This window comes from Triturus cristatus, chromosome 10 (assembly GCF_964204655.1).
Source record: "Triturus cristatus chromosome 10, aTriCri1.1, whole genome shotgun sequence".
Lineage (NCBI taxonomy): Eukaryota > Metazoa > Chordata > Amphibia > Caudata > Salamandridae > Triturus > Triturus cristatus.
This window is the reverse complement of record NC_140593.1, coordinates 838,426,344-838,446,575: the sequence shown is the minus strand read 5'-3', so window position 1 is coordinate 838,446,575 and position 20,232 is coordinate 838,426,344. Positions and strand designations below refer to the sequence as shown.

General features: G+C 45.5%; 1 protein-coding gene across 2 annotated transcripts in view; it reads right to left on the bottom strand.

Annotated features, from left to right (window-relative positions):
• The window catches only part of CREBBP (CREB binding lysine acetyltransferase), a 1,382,831-nt gene that overhangs the window by 878,935 nt on the left and 483,664 nt on the right, over positions 1 to 20,232 (bottom strand). For both annotated transcript variants that reach the window (XM_085628465.1, XM_085628466.1), the window contains exon 11: positions 19,208 to 19,264. In XM_085628465.1, the coding sequence (XP_085484591.1) occupies positions 19,208 to 19,264 (57 nt within the window). The remainder of the gene's footprint in view (positions 1 to 19,207; positions 19,265 to 20,232) is intronic.

Below are 20,232 nucleotides of genomic sequence, written 5' to 3'. Positions count from 1 at the left end.
GACCACAAACCAGAGGGAAAGTGAAACATCCAAAAGTTACGGCCTTGGGGTTCACTGACAAAAAGTGCAGAGTAACTAAACAACGCAAAAACCCTTCCAAACCGAAAATGCAATCTCTGGGCACACAAACTGACCAAGGACCACCTCCCCCTCTGGCCCACCCTACTTTCAATGTAACTTTACCTGATAATGTTTCTCAACAAAATTTCAAATATCTTACAGAAGAAATAAAGATTACCCTAGACCGTAATCTCGAGTCCATGGCTCACAGCCTTTTTTCTAAGCTAAATGACACACTCAAGTCCTTTGAGCTAAAACTGAAGCATATACTAGAATCCAAAGATTCACCCATACTTAGTGAACCGAGATCCGATGGCTTACCAAAATCTTTTACTCACCCTGTTCCTTAGACTAATCTCCCTGGCCATCCTGAGGACCATACTCGTTCCCTGCCTACTGGAATTTCACAACAACCCACTTACCCTCCACTTGATAGGAGTACGATAGTTAAGAATTTATCTACGATACATCCTCAGCCAAAGAAAACTTACCCAGCCAGTGGTTGTAAAATTTCTAACTCAAGTTCACATTCAAACCCAGAACGCCCAAATTTGCCGCCTGCTACGTGCCCATACATTGTAGTTCTAACAGGTGTTCCCCCTCTAGTCCAAGGAGTGACAGAAGCCTGGGCCTCTCTGCGAAACAAAGCGGTGGATTAGCTAATCAAACAAACACTTTAACGTGCTAAATTCTAACCAAAATAATCATGGTACGGAGAGTCGCCTGGATTGGCCCTTCACCAAAAACCATCCAGGGCGACTGTATTATCGTTAACTTTAGTACCCCTAGAGCTGCCCGTTCCATTTTAGCTCAAAAGGAAGATCTTTCGCCTATTCCAACCGCCATTCTTTCTGTACCACTTGGTTTTTTCTACCTGCCACTCTCTGACTTATCAAAAATTTCAAATGGCTCCATTCTCACGCAAAACAGATTAGACTCATTGTCATTAATAGAGGAGGTAGACTGACTAGCCACGTCCACCAAGTTTGCTAAAATTCCAAATTCTGTGCAAACAAGCACCACAAACTCACGTCTCCCAACCTCGATCCCAGAACTAGAGCCTCCCCTATCGAGTAACGCCCTATCTTCATTTGCTTCTCAATTTTTTCTTCCTAATAAATCTCCACAAGCACTTTCACTACTTTCATCCAACCCTGTAGACATTCAAACTATTCCTCCAACTATAACTCACTGTGATCCCAAACCGATTTCCATTCCTGAGGATCTTTCTCTTGCCCAAAAAACTTATAATCTAACTTCACCAAATAGACCAGAAAAACTTCCTACCCAGTTAGTGCAATGTACTGGAACATTGCAGGTCTCCACTCAAAAACTCATCATGAGGGCTGGCTAGCATTTGTTAGGCAGTACGATATCCTCTGCCTGCAGGAAACGTGGGCACATTTTCCTACTCATCTCATTGGCTACAAGACCTTTTTTTCGCCAGCGCTTCCCTCTCCCTCAGAACGGGCCAAGGGAGGTCTAGTAACCTATATCTCTAATCTTATTCCTGCCCAATCTACCAGTGTTCTAAAAACTGACCCAAATTACCAGATAATATCTTTAATACTTAACAAACGTACCTATGTGCTCACTGTCAACTTTTATAACAATTTGCAAGATTCTCACCTGATAGGTCTGTTGAACGAAATTCGCTGTTTCCTTATAGAGTATCACAATCAGCCCCTAGTCAAAAACCCCATCCTAATCTGGGGAGGAGACTTTAATTTACCACTTTGTGAAAAAAACAACATCACTTGTGGCTTTATGGAACACAACAAATCTTTGTTTAATCATTTTTCTCACTCTCCCAAAGGTCTGTTGATGAATGAAACCATGTCCCTCCTACAAATAACTTTTTCAAACAAATTAATAATCCCAAATGTTAAGAGTAGCCCCACATATCACGGTAGAGGTGCTTCGACTTGTATAGATTTCATATTAATGTCTCATAGTGCAGTCAATCTAATCACCAACTTTACCACTCATGACTGTGCATATAGCGACCACTTTCCGATTTCTATTACAATGGAATAAGCTGGTTGCATTACTCACCCAAAAACATTTTTATCCCAAGAAAAACTGTCAATGAATCGGCCAAACGGTTATGCCTTAAAATGGTCTAGTATTGACCCAGAAAAAATTCTTAAAGAGATAATTGAAGGTAATAGAGCTGCTTTTACAATTTGTTTGGCAGAGTCCTCTGCATCGCATGAGGTTGTAGCAAATTTTAAAATCATCACGACAGAGATATATAAGGCTCTTACTACTCTTCCAAAACCCAAAAAGAAATTGGTAGTTAGTTGGTTTAATTCAACCTGCTCCAAGGCACATAAAGCACTTAAAATGGCCCTAAAGAGAGTCCCGACAGACAAAGCAGAGGTTTCCCAACGGAGAAAAACATATAATGAGTCTCTTAAGAACCACAAAAAAGAACTAAAGGAAGAACTTTGGCTTGCTCTTCAAATCAGCTCTAAATTAAAGGATTCCTCAGCTTTCTGGGAGGTCATAAACTCCTCATTTCTTTCTGGCCCAAAAGAACGTGGCACATTAGAGGTTACCATAACCGAGCACGATTGGATTGGTCATTTTTCGCACATGTTCAGTTTTACAGACCCTCTTTCGTCATCTTCATGCCCCCTCGCTCAGACACTGTCAGCCCCTCCCTATGCCTCCAAAGTTCCCCCTATAGAGTTCGCCCTGTTCGACACTATCCTAGCACTCAAAGCTAGTCGGGGTGGGAAGGCCCCAGGCCCGGATGGGGTCCCCGTGGACTTATACAAATCCAACATTGATCTATGGGCCCCCCTCCTACTCAGAGTGCTGAAAGCCACCAGCGAAACCGGACCATTGGACTCTTGGTCGGAGTCAATCCTGGTTCCTATCTTTAAAAGGGGGGATCGAAACAGTCCGTCCTGCTATCGACCCATCTCGTTACTTGATTCTTTAGGTAAGGTGGTGGGTCGCATTTTACTCGACCGGCTGCAATGTTGGATGGGGCATAACAACACCATCTCCGACCTTCAATATGGATTTAGGGAGGGACATCGACCAGGTCTTAAACCTGGTCCTACTAAGAGGGAAATACGTTAACGCAAAGGGAGGAAACTTTTATATGGCTTATGTTGACCTCTCTGCAGCGTTTGACTGTGTTTCACACACCAAATTATGGTCTATCATGGTGGATATGGGGGTGGACTTAACAATAGTTAATTACATCAGAGATCTCTACTCTGGCGCCACCGCCAGAGTGAGGTTCGGCACCGGGGGCCAGATATCATTTAGGGTCGAGCGGGAAGTTAGGCAGGCCTGTGTCCTGGCTCCCTTTCTTTTTACCATCTATACCAATGGCCTGGAGGCAGCCATGTTGGAGGGAAGCCAGGACCTGCCCCAGATTAATAACCGTCAAATTCCTGCATTACTTTATGCAGATGATGCGGTAATCCTCGCTCGTACCCCATTAGAACTACAATGATATTATAACTTTATGTCCAATCTAAATCTAAAAATAAACCCCACCAAAACATTCATAATGACCTCCGGCAAAAAATCACCAAAGGGATTAAGCATTTATATCAATGACACCAAGATCGATCACACAACAACATATCCTTATCTAGGAGTGGTGATTGATGAAAGGGGGTCCTGGAAGAGGGCAATTGAGGCCAGAAATCTCCAGTTTTTGAAGTCCACCATGGCCCTACTCTACTTCACTCAGAGACTTGGAAAGAGACCCCCTAAAGAAACTCTGGAAATTTACCGCCCAAAATGCATCACCACAGCCACTTATGGAGCGGGTCTATGGGGATACGCCGAAGTTGATTCCATTCAAAAAAACGAAAACAGCTTCTTGAGACACTTACTATCAGTCCCCAAATTCTCATCAACTTTTTTCTGCCACCAAGAACTTGGTTTGCCATATATTACTGATACCATCCGAAAGCAACCAATCTTGTTGTGGCATCGTATCTGGTCCTCAGAAAAATTGCTTTAAACCCAAGCAATAATTAGGGACTGTCAAAAACTGGTACATTTCCACAAAATTCCTTGGCTGCATTAGGTTTACAAATTCTTTAATGATTTGGGACACCCCAACTTCTACACTACTCCCCAAGACACGTCAAAGATCCCGAGAAAACTATTCAAGGAGGAGTGTCTAAAACATCTTGATGACCTCCGTTTGGCAGCTGAAGCCAGCAAACCCTCTGTTCAGCATTCTTTATTAATTCAAACCTCCTACAATATAGAGCCCTACCTTATTCTAAACCTGCCAACTTATGATGTATTTTTACTTACGAGATTTAGACTTAACAACTTTCACTGACTCATCACCTTTCCCAATACTAACGACTGGTCAAGGGAACTTCCCACCTGCCCCTGCGACGATATTTCTTTACAGTCCCTTTTACACGTTACTTTTTTCTGCAAATTTTTTTGTGAACCTAGAACACGCTGGCTGAAACCGCTTTTGCTACAAATGTCTACGCGAAAGCCGTCCTGCCTTGTTGGCTTTACAAATGTTGGACTCTCCTGCAACATGTTTTAATATCGCAAAGTTTTAAAAATGTTGTATAAGGCACCGAACAAATCTCCAATTGTAATACCTCATTTATTAATCATGCTGTATTTTGTACTTTGCTTTTATGGATGTGCTTTGCTTTCCGAATAAAGCTTTTATTGAATTGAATTGAATACTACTGCAAAGTATTTTTATGCTTACCTGTGCCAGGCTTGCTTGGTTCTAGAAATAAAACAGTATATTTTTTTATACAACAATTGGCCTAGAGTTTAGTTCTTGAGTGTGTGAATTCATTTGCTGATGAGTGAGTACATCAAATGCTTAACACTGTCCTCTGATACTGCCTTACTGCTCGACCAAGCTACCACTTTAGAGAGTAAGGTTCTATCCAACTTTAACCTCTGCCAAACCTCTGGAGACCCTTGGACTCTATACACACTGTACCTCACTTTGGTGCAGTATATATAGAGCCAGTTTCTTACACAGGGGTGTCGAGCTCGGTACTCACGATCCGTTGACCTTGAGTAACAGTCTGATCCTCGGCATCTGACTCATCGGCCTCGGAGACGCTGAAGTCTTCATCCTCCAGTTCTTGTTCTTCTGGAACATCGGAGCCTGCATCAAAGATGTTGTCCGGCGCCGATGTTGTTGATCGAGACATTATGTGACATCGAGCACAGCGATCACTTATGGTCTTCTTTGATCTGAAGGAAGCACAGGCCTCGCAGTCTTTGTCCTCGTGTTCTGGAGAGAGGCAAAGGTTACAGACCTCGTGGAGATCAGTGTGGGAATTTAGCACCACATAGGGGTCCGTTTTTTAAAATGGAGTTCTTTCCATTGACTGCAGGGCCTGATGGCGCAGGTAGGCCCAAAGGCCCGCATCGACCGGAATCGAAGGTCTTGATGAATTTTTGGATGCGTGTCGAAGGGGAACGCAATCGAAACAAAACCGTCGAGCGGTGAGGGATTGCGCGTCGAAGGGGGATAGAGTACGACACCGACCCGGAGCGCAGCAATTTACATCCGAACCCGATGGCGGAAAAAACCAATCTGAGGATGGAGTCGATGCCCATGCGCACTACCGTCCTAAGGAGTCACCTATCTCGTGACTACAAAGAACTTCTTCCAATACAACAACAAAGTGCAAACATCCGAGCCCAACACCAGATGGCGATCTATGCACAAGTATATATTCTGCAGCTCATATGCCTCAAACAGTGTTTTTAATACTGCTTATCCTGCATTAGCTTGCTGACATATTAAAACATCCACACAATGTTTGGTAAATGTGTGTGGTGTACACCATGTAGCTGCCTTACATATGTCAGCTATGGGAATGTTACCTAAAAAGGCCATAGATGTTCCTATTTTGCGAGTAGAGTGTGCTCTATGTAGGAAGCTGGTTCTGTATATACTATACCAAAATGAAGTAAAGTGTGCACAGACTCCAGTGGAACCCAAATTATAGGCAGAGGTAAAAGTTGACAGTACCTTACTTTCTATTTGTGGTAGTGTGGGCGAGCAGTAAGGCTTCATCAGAGGGTAGTGTTAAGCATTTGTTGTACACACTCATAAGTTCCAGGATAGGTTCCAGAGGTTTTTGAAGTCTATCTTTTGGTTATGGTGCCAGTGGTGCAGATCTGGACATGTCTTTTTTTTATCCTTAGGAGCCCGTATGCTATTTCGGCGGCAGGGCGATAGAGACAGTCTCTCGGTGCCGACCCTGTCCCGAAGGCAGTGGAGGCCCAGAAGCACAGGGAAATGATTTTGAAATATGCGTATTATGTCAAGGATGGTTGACTGCATTTAAATAGTGTATTCATCTTCAACAGTATTGGGACAATATGTTTCCTTGAAATGTTTCTTTCAATTATGTGAAAAATAGGCGCTTTACTGCATTAGAGAAGCAAAATTGTTTTTATGTGGTGTCTCTGAGTGGTCCATAACTGTTGATGTTCCTCTTTTCACTACCTCTATCCACCCAACAACATTTCCTTTGTAGGAGACCTCTTGCATTTATCTTTCAGGGTGTAAGTGCACGTTGTGAGTAAAAAAAACACATTTCATGAGAGTGGATCTTGGAGAAAATCACGGTAAGCCCACTAGTAGGTTTTAGTAGAATTTTTTCCTTGGGACTTCTATTTTTGCTAAAAACTGACAATCCTTGTTACTATGAGCAAAGCAGCATCCAACGCATCTATGGATCTACAATTTGAAGAAGATAGGGTGGATACCTACACTGTGCCACCAGTGGGTCCCTGAATGCAGATGCTATGACTAATGAACTTGCAAACTGTTTCAAGAAATTGAAAGAGACATTGTGTACTGCGCCATTATGGGGACTGCCTGACTACAAACTCCCTTTCCATCTCTGTTTCATACCAAAATGACATTGCAAATGATGTGGTGTGCCGACACAGCTGGAAAAGAAAGGCCTGTGGGACATAACTGTGTGACTTTGATTTCTGCAGTGATTGGGGGTCGGCAGCTGTGATGGTGGAGAGGACGGCTCTCATTGTGTTGGACTATACTTGTATTGTCTAGGTGCCACATTTGGTGAGGTTGCATTTGGTACGGTTGTTGTCTGGATCGACAACATTTTCCGCTGGCAGGCACACAGGTTATAATGGCACCATGTTGTTTAATTGTAATGTCATAATACGATGCCCCCCTGTTAATTTGGCAAAAGTATTATCTGGAATAGGTTATTCTGATGAGATCCATTCTCTTAGAGACAGATGAGACTCCTAAGTATGTTGGCATTGAGATTGTAGAAATCTGCACCACGCCAAGATTAGGCACCATTAGAAAATGCAGACTATAGGAGTGGTACACTGATGGTTCCTCCAGCAGACTGATAGACACGGATTACAGAGCAGGGTATACTATAGCAATAGCTGAAGTGCAGCTCTGCCACTTGGAACAACTACCCAATAAGATGAGCTGTATGCTGTAACAAAAGCAGGAATACTAGTCCAGGGTAAAACTGCTGACATTTTAACAGACTCACATTATGCTTTACAGTTCTTATTTTTGGCCAACTATGAAAGTATCACGGATTCATAACAGAAGCAGGGTCCCTTATTGAAAATAGTCCTCTAGTAAGGATCTTGTTAAAAGCAATACTATTATACACCAGGATAGCGGTAATAAAATGTGAAGTCTACTCAGGAGCTACTGAATAAAGCATTCCAAAAATACAGCTCATTCAGAGACAATTGTTGCAAGCTAATGTAAAGGAAGCACAATGGTCTGCAACACCATATAAACAGAGGGTGGATTGTTGATGGATGTGAGACGAATAATGATGAGAGTGTGGGCCTACCAGGATGAGATGCCTGTGTACCCACGCAATATGTTACTTTCCCTTACAAGACTGGAGCAGGGACCCTCTGATATTGCACAAGGGAGGATGAATGAGCATATTGCTTCCCAGTGAATGGATTTAAATATTAACTGGTGAGGGTGGATAAGTTTTCAAAATGAATGGAGGGGTGTCCAACAGGGAAGAATGATGCAGCAACTGGGGCGCACTGCTTCAGGAAAGCCATCTCTCCAAGGTTAGGGGTCCACCAAGGCATAAATAGCAATACACAGAGATCACTTAGTGACTACATTTATGCTAAAGAGGTTGTTTTTGGGAATAAAGTATGACATACATACCCCCATACATCCTCCAACGTTGAGGCCAAGTGGAGTAAATGAGCTCCGAATGTTTAAAAAAAAAAAGAAAATAGATTATTAGTAAAGGCAACTGATGGAACAGGTCTGAAATGGCATGATGCTCATACTTTAGTACTGCCTGCAATAGGGGCAAAGACTTCTAAAGCGATTGTGGAGACATGGTCATGGTGAGAAAAATAAAAGCGGTTTCTTTTAGTTCTAGGTGGACTGGACCCCAGCCTGTGAACCATCGCCAAGAATGGATTGAGGGGACAAGATGCAGGGCAGCACCCAAACACCTGAGAGGACAGACCAGACCATTTCTACAATCCACGATGAGGGCCCATCATAAAGTGTCAGAAGGACATGACATCAACTGATGCTGTTGAGTGAAGTACATAATGCAGTCTTCAAGAAAGGTGATGGTCTGCACCTGGAGAAAAATAGACGGAAGACGACAACGCAGGGCGGGTCCTCCATGACACCGCCCCTGAACAAGACGACTGCGGACCAGGAGGAGAAGCAGATGACAGCTCACTGCGTGCCTTTAAATTACTGACACCTGCAGAAAGTGCCCAGGAACTGAGTGACTAAAGTGACACTGTAGCATTATGCATTGCATAGAGCAAACAATATTTGTTGGACACTTAATTATGAGTATGCTGCCGGTATCACGACAGCCTGCTGATATAATAATGCACACAGGAAGTAGTATGAATTGAACACTAGCATATCATTGTGTTCATGTTAAAAAAGGAATATGCTACTTACCAGTATGCATCTGTTCTTGGCATGTAGAGCTGCAGAGTTGTACACTTAGCATAGGTCGCCATCTGGTGTTGGGCCCGGATGTTTGCAGTTTGTTTTTCTTCTTGGACAGTCTTTGGAAGTCACGAGTTTGGTGACTCCTCCTTCGGTCCGTACTGCGCATGGGCTTCGGCTCCATCCTCAGATTGTTTTTCGCCAACAGGGAAATGATGGAGCGTAGTAATAACAGTGAGAAACCCATGTGTTGTATCTAAATAAGATGTACTGGAACGGATACAGGTAGCCGGGGAGGCGGGTGGGCGTGTACAACTCTGCAGCTCTACATGCCAAGAACAGATGCATACTGGTAAGTAGCATATTCCGTTCGAGGCATATGAGCTGCAGATTGTACACTTAGCATAGATTATATAGCAGTACCCAACCTTAGCGGCGACCACCGGTATCCGTTGCAGCTGTTTGAAAAAGTGTCTTTAGTACAGCCTGGCCCACCCTAGCTTGCTGCTTGGAATGCACATCTACACAGTAGTGTTTTGTGAAGGTGTGCGGTGTAGACCATGTGGCTGCCTTGCAGATGTCATCTAAGGGTATATTCCCTAGAAAAGCCATAGAAGCCCCTAACTTTCTTGTAGAGTGGGCTTTAGGGGGAACAGATAATGTTCTCTTTGCCTTTTGATAGCAAATTTGTATGCATTTTACAATCCACCTAGCTATCCCTGATTTTGAAATGGGGTTGCCTTTATGTGGTGGAGAGAAGGAAACGAACAATTGTTTAGTCTTCCTGAAGGGTTGCGTTCTTTGTATGTAGTATAGTAACGCCCTTTTTACATCAAGTGTGTGTAAGGCCCTTTCTGCAACAGATTGGGGTTGCGAGAAGAAGACAGGTAATTCCACTGATTGATTGAGGTGGAAGGGGGAAATGACTTTGGGCAGAAACTTCGGATTTGTGCGAAGTATGACCTTGCTGTGATGCATTTGTATGTAGGGTTCCTGTATGGTGAACGCTTGTATTTCACCAACCCTTCTAAGGGAAGTGATAGCTACAAGGAAAGCTGTTTTCCAGGTGAGAAACTGTAGCTCACATTTGTGCATTGGTTCGAAGGGCAGACCCATTAGTCGTGTAAGAACTAAATTTAGATTCCATACAGGGGAAGGTGGTGCCCTGGGAGGAATTACTCGTTTAAGGCCTTCCATGAAGGCTTTAATAGCGGGCACTCTGAAGAGTGATAAATGCTGCCTGTTTTGTAGATAAGCAGCGATCGCTGCTAGGTGTAGGCGTATGGATGAATATGCCAGGTTACACCTGTGAAGATGGAGCAGATAGCATATGATGTGCTGTATGGATGCATCTAGAGGGTTGATTGTATTGTTACGGCAGTAAATTACAAATCTTTTCCACTTTGCGGCATAGCATGCTCTAGTGGTAGGACGTCTGGCTTCCATGATGATGTTCATACAATCAGGGGGAAGGTTAAGGTATCCGAATTCTAGGATTTCAGGAGCCAGATCGCCAGGTTGAGCTGAGCTGGGTCCGGGTGCCTGATTTCTCCATGGTTCTGGGTTAGGAGGCATGGGGATAGATGCAGTTTTTGATGTGGTACCACTGACAGTTGTAGTAGCGTGGTGTACCACGGCTGCCTGGCCCACGTCGGAGCTACCAGAATGAGTGTGAGGGAGTGCTGTTGTAGCTTCCTGACCACTAATGGAATTAGTGGGAGAGGTGGAAAGGCGTATGCAAATCTGCCTGACCAGTTCATCCATATCGCATTGCCCTTGGACAATGGGTGTGGGTATCTGGCGGCGAAGCTTGGGCATTTTTTGTTTTCGTGGGTGGCGAAGAGGTCTATCTGAGGATGCCCCCACTGTTGGAAGAATGGGTGAAGAACTTGTGGATGCAGTTCCCATTCGTGTATTTGTTGCGTTTGTCTGCTGAGCAGATCTGCCATGGTGTTTTGTACGCCTGGAACGTGCTGTGCCAGGAGAAAGATGCTTTGAGGAATTGCCCATCTCCATATGCTCTGGGCTAAGCGGGAGAGCTGGGGAGAGTGTGTCCCCCCCTGTTTTTGGATATAATACATTGCAGTCATATTGTCTGTGCGGATGAGGACTGCTTTGCCCGAAATCTGTTTTTGGAAAGATTTTAGGGCTAGAAAGATCGCCAAGAGCTCCAGATGGTTGATGTGGAGCGATTTTTGCTGTGGCGTCCATAGACCTTGCATGGTGAGGTGTAGAAGGTGCGCTCCCCAGCCGGAGAGCGATGCGTCCGCTGTTAGAATCACTTGAGGAACCGGGTCCAGGAACGGCCGCCCTTTGGAAAGGTTTGTGGTGTTCCACCACTGCAGAGAGTGATGTGTGCGGCCGTCCACCAACACCAGATCCGTCAGCTGACCCTGGGCCTGGTTCCACTGTTGTGCTAGGCACTCTTGAAGTGGACGCATGTGGAGTCTTGCATGGGGCACTATGAAAATGCAAGACGCCATCATTCCTATGAGCTTCATAAACACTCTTGCTGGAAGAGAGTGCTGAGGAAGGAATGTTTTGCGTAAGGCTTGAATGCTTGTGATTCTGGCTGAGTTTGGATAGGCAATACCCTTGGAGGTGTCTATAGTGGCCCCGAGGTATTGCTTTGTGTGAGATGGTATGAGGTGGGACTTTTGGTAGTTCACCGTGAAGCCTAGCTGGTGGAGCAGTTGGATGGTGCTGTTTGTATGCTGCACACATTGGTCGTAGGACGCGGCTTTTATCAGCCAGTCGTCTAGGTAAGGGAAGACGTGAATATGTTGACGTCTGAGGTGTGCTGCTACTACTGCTAGGCATTTGGTAAACACCCGTGGTGCGGTGGTGACCCCGAAGGGGAGAACCGTGAATTGGTAATGTTGCCCGTCCACCACGAACCTGAGGTATTTCCTGTGAGAGGGGTGTATTGGAATGTGAAAGTATGCGTCTTTCAGATCCAAGGTTGTGAGAAAGTCTCCCTGGCAGAGGAGTGGGAGGACTTGTTGTAGAGTGACCATGTGAAAATGGTCTGAGTGTATGTAGGCATTTAGAGGCCGGAGGTCCAGAATGGGTCTGAGGGTCTCGTCTCTCTTTGGTATTAAGAAATATAGAGAGTAGACCCCTAGATTTCGTTGGTTCATGGGGACCTGCTCTATAGCATGTTTTTGCAGGAGTGAAAGTACCTCTTGTTTGAGCAGTGTGGAATGTTCTTGAGACATTGGACGGTGCCTTGGTGGGATATTGGGTGGGGTAGATGTTAGCTCTAGACAGTACCCTGACCGAATGATTTGGGTCACCCATTTGTCCGATGTTATGGACTCCCATACGTGGATAAAGTTTTGTAGTCTGCCCCCGACCGGAGTGGAATGGTCTGGGGGGAGCGGAGGGGAGTCATTGTGCGGGGGGGGGGTGGCAGAACGGGTGTTGTTGGTTTTGCCCCTGCCCTTATTGTTGTTACCCCTGTAACCACCTCTCTGATTGCCCTTTGAAAAGGTATTTTGAGGAGGGGACTTGTAGGAGGTAGAGGCGTTATCGGTGGAGGAGCCTCTACCTGTGCCACGAAAGGACGAGCGTCGAAAGGAACGTTTGGAGGCTTGTGTTTGGAGTGCCCCCATAGACTTTGCTGTGTCTGTGTCTTTCTTCATCTTTTCGAGCGCTTCGTCTACCTTTGGCCCAAAGAGTGTTTCCTGGTCAAAGGGGTGATTGAGTATGGATGCCTGGACTTCAGGTTTGAACCCTGAGATCCTGAGCCAGGCGTGGCGACGAAGCAGGACACTGGTATTTATGGCCCTAGAAGCAGTGTCGGCTGCATCGAGGGCACACTTAATGGAGGTGTTTGTGATTAGTTTACCCTCCTGTATGAGGTCATGAGCCTTGTGCTTGTATTTTTCTGGAAGGTGCTGCATAAGAGCCTCTAGTTCGTCATAGTGTGCTCTATCATATCGCGCAAGCAGTGCTTGTGTGTTTGCAATGCGCCACATGTTTGCAGCTTGGGAGGCGGTGCGTTTACCAGACGCGTCCAGAAGTTTAGATTCTTTGTCTGGCGGTGGGGCATCTCCTGAGGATTGGGAGTTAGCCCGCTTTCTAGCTGTGGAGACAACTAGGGAATCTAGGGGAGCAGGGCCCTTGATGTAAGCAGGGTCTGTGGGTGCCGCCTTGTACTTCTTCTCTATTCTAGGGTTCAGTACTCTGGCTCTGACAGGGTCTTTGAACACCTCTGTAGCGTGCTTGGTGACACCCTTAAGCATGGGTAAAATGGAAGTAGATTTGTCTTGTATATCAAATGTATCCAGTAGGAAGTCTTCTTCTACTGGTTCACTGTGCATGTCCACCCCGTGGTAGTGTGCTGCTCTCTGCACTAAATGATGAAACCCTAAGGAGTCCTCTGGAGGAGACGGCCTTGATGGGTATAGGTCGTCCTGAGGTACATTGGGTATATCAGGGTTATTGTAATCCTCCCATGGATCTGGGGTCCCTGGTGGAGTGGGATCCATTGGGGCGTCCGCCGGGTAATTGTCCGGATCCCCATCATCCGGATCTGGGGATGGGGCCGGATCGTAGTGAGGTAAAAGTGGCGGAGACCTGTGAGGTGGAGGCGGTGGAGGAGGTGGAGTGGGTAGGGGAGGCGGTGGTGGGGAGGGCACTCTGAGGGGAGAAGTAGCAGAGTCCTTCCTTTTGGGTGGAGGAGGAGGAGCCGGAGCATCAAGGCGTCTTTTCTTGGTAGTTAAAGTCAAAAGCCCAGTCTTTGGATCTTTGGACAAAGTCTTTTGTAAAGGGTCTGGTGTAAACAGAGCCAACGGTGTCGAGTCGTCTGTCGGCACCGGTGATTTCGGAACCGGAGGTTTCGATGGTCTGTGTGCGCCATGCTTTTTTGAGGTCTCCGGGTGTTTCGGCGTCGAATGATGTTTCGGCGCCGGAGCGTCGGTGCCGACAGATTTGTGTTTGTGTTTGGTCGGCACCGAGTGTCCAGGCTTCGGCACCGGTGGTTTCGGAGTCGAGCTGGATTTTGCAGTCTTCGGTGCCGGATGCGGTTTTTCGGCACCGGGTGTCGGCTGGCTCGATCCCGAGCTGCCATGAGACTTTGGGTGCTTCGACACCGGGCCCGAAGGTGGGGTGATCGAAGTTTTGGTTTTGGTTTTGCCCAGGCCGGCAGGCGAGGGAGTAACCTGAGTCTCTTTGGTTTTCGGCGCGGGGGTGGGAGGGGGCATAGTACTCACGGCCCGCTGCGCTGGTGTAACGTCCTCCACGTCGGAGTCGTCGGCCTCGGAAGCGCTGACGACGTCTTCCTCCTGCTCGGTGTGTGTTTGCCCCGAAGCTTCGGCGTCGTCTCCGAAGATGTCCGGTGGAGCTGCCGAGGATGAGTGCGCCATGGTGCGTCGAGCTCTTCGATCTCGGATGGTCTTCTTCGATCGAAAAGACTTGCAGGCGGGGCAGTCTCTAGCCTCGTGTTCCGGAGAGAGGCAAAGGTTACACACCTGATGGAGGTCGGTGTGGGGAAATTTAGACCCACATTTTGGGCACTTTTTGAACGGAGTCCTTTCCATCGGCCGGGACCGGAGTCGCGGAGGGCCCGAAGGCCGGTGTCGATGTACGGGATGGAGAAAAGTGCCGCTTCGAGAGATGAAGATGATGAAGGAACTCGAAGAATCGAGGATTTTCCGTCGAGGCTGGAACCGTAGAAGTTCGAAGCCGGAGCACGAAGTATCACATCCGAGCCCGATGGCGGAAAAAAAACAATCTGAGGATGGAGCCGAAGCCCATGCGCAGTACGGACCGAAGGAGGAGTCACCAAACTCGTGACTTCCAAAGACTGTCCAAGAAGAAAAACAAACTGCAAACATCCGGGCCCAACACCAGATGGCGACCTATGCTAAGTGTACAATCTGCAGCTCATATGCCTCGAACATAATTATCTCATCAGGATGCATCAATGTGACAATATATGCATTTTATGCAAACACTGTATAATGCCATCCAAAGATGTGTTACTAGGTTATATATATATTCACTGAAAAAACCATAGGTTTCACACATGTTATAGTTAGCGGAAATTTTACTGATAAAAAACCAATGAAATTCCCCCGTTATAGTTAGTGCAGGCAACTATAACTCACGCGACCGCAATCCTCTGCTGATGCTAATACTGTATTTAGACACTTATTTGCCCATGTCTTCTTCCATACATTAGCTATACATATATTACAAATATTTTTTTTTCATAAAGACACATATGTCATCAGCAGAAGATTGCGGTCGCGTGAGTTATAGTTGCCTGCACTAACTATAACGGGGGAATTTCATTGGTTTTTTATCAGTAAAATTTCCGCTAACTATAACATGTGTGAAACCTATGGTTTTTTCAGTGAATTTGCAAGGTTTTTTAAATGCTAATTCCTAACTATAACGTGTGTGAAACCTATGGTTTTTTCAGTGAATTTGTACGGTTTTTTAAATGCTAAGTTACTTTACGCCATTCGTGGCGTGCGCGCCCACTTAACGCAGTTCGTTCCGTGCGCGCACGGTGCGCTTCGTGCACCGTGCGCGCACAGTAAGCACGCGGTGCGCTTCGCGCACCGCGCGCCCACTTTACGCAGTTAGTGCCGTGCACGCACGGTGGGCACGCGGTGCGCTATGCGCACCGCGTGCCCACGTTACGCTAGATGGGCCATGTACGCACGATGCGCTTCGCGCACCGTGCGCACATGGAGGACATATGATGCACTTCGTTTTGAAAGGTAATATTTTAATTTTTCTTAATTTTTATAAGCCATGCACAAATGGTGCCCTTCGGGCACCATTTGCACACGGGGTGGACAGAGTGTGGATAATTTTTTTTTTATTTTTTTTTAAATATTATAGTTTATCTCATCTGTTATAAGCCATGCACAAATGGTGCCCTTCGGCCGCCAATTGCACACGGGGTGGGGAGAGTGTGGATAATTTTTTTTTATATATCATTTTTTACCGTACGCGTACGGTAAGCGTAATCGGCGAAATTAGCGAAAAAAAAAAAATTCCGTTTTTGGCCTTGGGGGATCTTTGGGGACTCCCTCAACATGGCTATGTGTGTGGGAGCTGTCTAAACAGCCCCTTTACATGTTTTTGTGCTTTGTATTTTCATCATCACTCTCAGTGCGAGAGAGAAAATGGCGGCCGCCGCTTCCTGGTTTCGGCCGATTCGAATGTTTACTAAGATCTAAGAGCCAATCAGAATCGCGCTCACGCACGCCACCGTACGCGTACGGTAAGCGTACCGTAAGCGCACCGTAAGCTGGCTCAGATATATATATTGATTTAAAGGCTATTTTCTCAGAATCTACTGAACAGATTTACACCAAAACTACAAAAGGCACTTCCTTGACCTGAGGACTACCTCTCTGCCAAATTTCAAGTAATTCTGTTCAGCCGTTCGGGCTGTAGCCCTGTCTAAAGGTCCTATGGAAAAATGCATGGGAAAAACGCATTTTGGGACCTTTTTTTTTCTCCTCCCTCGGACTGCGAGAGACAAAATGGCGGCCGACACTTCCTGGTTTCAACCGATTCGAATGTTTACTAAGATCTAACAACCAATCAGAATTGCGCTCGTGCATGGCAGGGTGCGCTTACCGTACGCGCACGGTGCGCGCCTATAGATATATATATGCTTTTACATGCTATTTTCTCATAAAATACTGAACAGATTTACACCAGACCTGCAAAAGGCACATCCCTGACCTGAGGACTACCTCTCTGCCAAATTTCAAGGTTTTCTGTTCAGCCGTTCGGGCTGTAGCGCGGACTAAAGGTCCTATGGGAAAATGCATGGGGAAAACGCATTTTGGGACCCCCCTTTTTCTCAGCCCCCGCTTGACGAATCCCCCCGAGCCTTTCAGGGAAGGAGCGGAGCGCCCCACCTATTTTGAAAATTTTGCGAGGATTCGTCAATCGACGCAATAGTTAATCCAAATAGAATGTTGCGGATTTCCTATGGAAACACGGTCCTAACTATAACTATCTAGTCCCACGAGCAAAATTATTTTCCTTTAGTAGGTATCAATGCGTGAAGTCATAGTAAAAGTTTGTTCATTCTCCTTGGTAGAATCCGGACTGGCGAAGGCAACACACTCTTCATTTGGCGCACTGTGCTGTTGAGCAGAATAGGACACAGTTCCTTTCCACAGCCTCTCAAAGGTTCGAGATGGTGCCATCCTGCACGGTAAGGCCCCCGTGTCGAAATGTTTTTTAACCAAATGCCCCGAGCTTTCAGGATGCACTCAACAGTTTGCCTGCCATTTGACGCATCGGTTCAGTTTGCCTCGACCATCCGGTATGATAATCACTGCCCGACGCGTTTCGTGGCTTGGACGCCACTTCTTCAGAGGCTCATTTTAAATCACGCATCGAATTGCGCTCTTTTATTTGCATGCATAATTGAAAAGGGCTTCCTATCTGACCTTGACTGGACAAGCTTCCACAGCTATTCTGAACCCCCTTAGCGGTCACTTTGCTTGTCCTGACTTCATGATCGTTTCCTAATCTGGTTGTGCAAGTTGCTTACACAGTGCCGAGCCAGCCTTTCTGGTCTGCCCATATCTAGCTGATTATAATTGGCATGGTGCAGATCTTGCACATCCCTGTTAGCCATATTTGGGTTGGTGCCTTATTCTAGTCCCGCTGCCATGGCATTACTAAATTTAAATAGCACCCAGAAACCAGTCACCTTGGGAAGAAGCAGTCTGAGAGCCCCTAAGGCAGGAGACCTGACTTCTTCCTTGCTAATTAGCAATGATGCATGCATTTGGAACCAATAAATATATTTCACTCTGTTTCTGAGCAAACCTGCTATGTCTGGTGAGTTTCATAAATGTGGTATTTCCCTGTCAGAAAGCACGTCCAATCCACTTCTGTTCTTCTGAAGATCCAGAAAGCGTTCTGCGGAAGACTGGGTAAGGGTCCAGGTTTGTAAGGTTCATCCGCCTATGGGTGAGGGTCACTTCTGCACACTCCCTAACCAATGGTGTAGAGGTTTCCATGGGGGGGGGACAACCCTATCCCCTTTTTCAAAGACGCCCAATAAGAAGTAATCTCGGTGCGAATAAGAACCAATCTCACTCTCAAAATCCAAGACAGGCAAACCGGTATTCCCTTGTGCAGAGATGTCACCTAACATTTGCTTGCAGCAGGAAAAACCCATTAGAAGGTAATTAAGTTCCTGGACCCAACCTGGCCTTCCTACCAGGGAAAGAAAACACCTCCCCGATCCCAAGCTTCTGAGTCTGCTATGGAAGCAGTTTTCACATCTTTCTCACACCTAAACCAATTCAAGGACAGGTGGGCAGTTGCTGGACGGCTAATTCAAATTAGCCCCTCGTAGCTTCAGGCAGGGTAAAGATAATTTTCTAAGTTACGATTACCCTGTATTTTTTAAGTATACCAATAAACTGGATTTTTATTGAATAGTAAAACAAGTCTTTTGATGGATTTTATAGCTTATACAGTTCAAAAGTTAGATTAAAGTGTATATTAAATTATTATTTTCCCTATGGGCCAGCTACAGCCCGACCAGTGACCATGTCTTTTTGAGCTTAGTCATTGGTGGGCCATGCACTTTATAATTTAAAACAAGTTCCACTACAAAATATCATGCACCTTAACCTGTGGGTAGCAAGTTGTGCTAAGTGGAGTTGGATTTAATATTTTAAATAAGGTTTTCTTGTAAGTCAAAAGGGTGATTTTCTCAGTTCTTTGCAGCAGAGTTCAAACTGCTGTTAGTGAGTCCCAATATGATTTTTCTCTCTTTTTTTTTTTTTTTAAACGGGGGTCAACACCCAATGAGAGGTCACTTTGCAACAGCATTCGTAGCATTTACAACATGGTACAAAATGATTAATCTTTGAGAGGTCTGATGCTGTAGAGAATGAGTATGTGTAGCGTGTAAACTGCAAAGTACTCTTAGGAGGAAATATGATGCCCAAGAGGTCTTGACATATGTAGCAATGGTTAGCAATTCCTCAAATGTACGAATGATTAAGACTTAATATGCTACAATGACATAAAAGTAACCGCCAAATGCACACAAAGGAGGATAACCATTTGTGAAGACCAGATGGGTTGAGTAAATCTAGAGTTTAACCCCCACCACATAGTATCGGAGGAAAAAAAAGCACAAATACTGAAAAATATATTCAAAAAAGAAAAGTTGCTGAATCACAAACACATATGTACCTGGAGAGGCTTGTATTCGATTAACGCCAGGCACATTTGGCAAGGGCAAAGGTCCATCTGAAAGAAAACACAAACATTGTGAATTAAAATTGCATTAAAAACATGCAAAAGCTGTTAATTCTTTCAGGTGGATACTCTAATCACAAATTCCTCACCATCTAAATTTTTCCCAGGAGACAGACTAGTTACAGAAACTTTACTGCAGTACAAGTGCGAACTGACTGATGGCATCTTGCAGCACCACGCTGTTGTTCTGCTCCTGAAGTGACAAACAGGGCTGTGTAGAAGCACAACCAGTGAAGCTTTCTAGGCTGTCCGCCGCCCCAGATGCAGATTCCAACAGCAGATTGACTTGACCAGTGACCAGATTTCTAGACTTGCGACACCATTTCAGCAAAAAAGAATACAGTTCACAGAACAGGGAGAATGGGAGGGAGAGAGAGGAATCTGCGGTTAGAGCCTCTACCATAAAGAGTGTTACCAAAAGTAAGTTGCTTTTCTGAAGTATATTTCTAACCACAGATTCTGCAGTTCCTCCCAGGTGTCAGTTCTGTGAACAGACGCATCAAAAAGTCAAGACCGCATTGGCAAAATACCCCACTCTAAGAAACTGGTCGTCCATAGCCCAGACAGTAATGATTTGTGTATGTATGAGGCTCCATGTATCAGACTGGCAGATGTCCAGAACAGGCACTGTCTCGCAGTGCAGGGGTAACAGCTTCAGCTCTGGTGGAATTAGCCGACAAATCTGGGAGCTTTCGCTTAGCCAGTGCGTACCACATTTTGAAACAGAACTATGCAGTGAGAAATAATCCTTTGCTGCACCACTTTACTTGCTATAGCCAATCCAACAAAAGCTGATTGCCCTAATGATGAGCCTTGGTGCCATCAATGTAAATGCTGCAGGCTTTTTAAGAATCCAGTTGATGAAGTCTCTCTCATCCTTGTTACACGGGTGAAGTGGAGCAAAGAATGCCAGAAAAATGATGTTTTCCCCAACATGAAAATGAGTGAATACTTTCGGC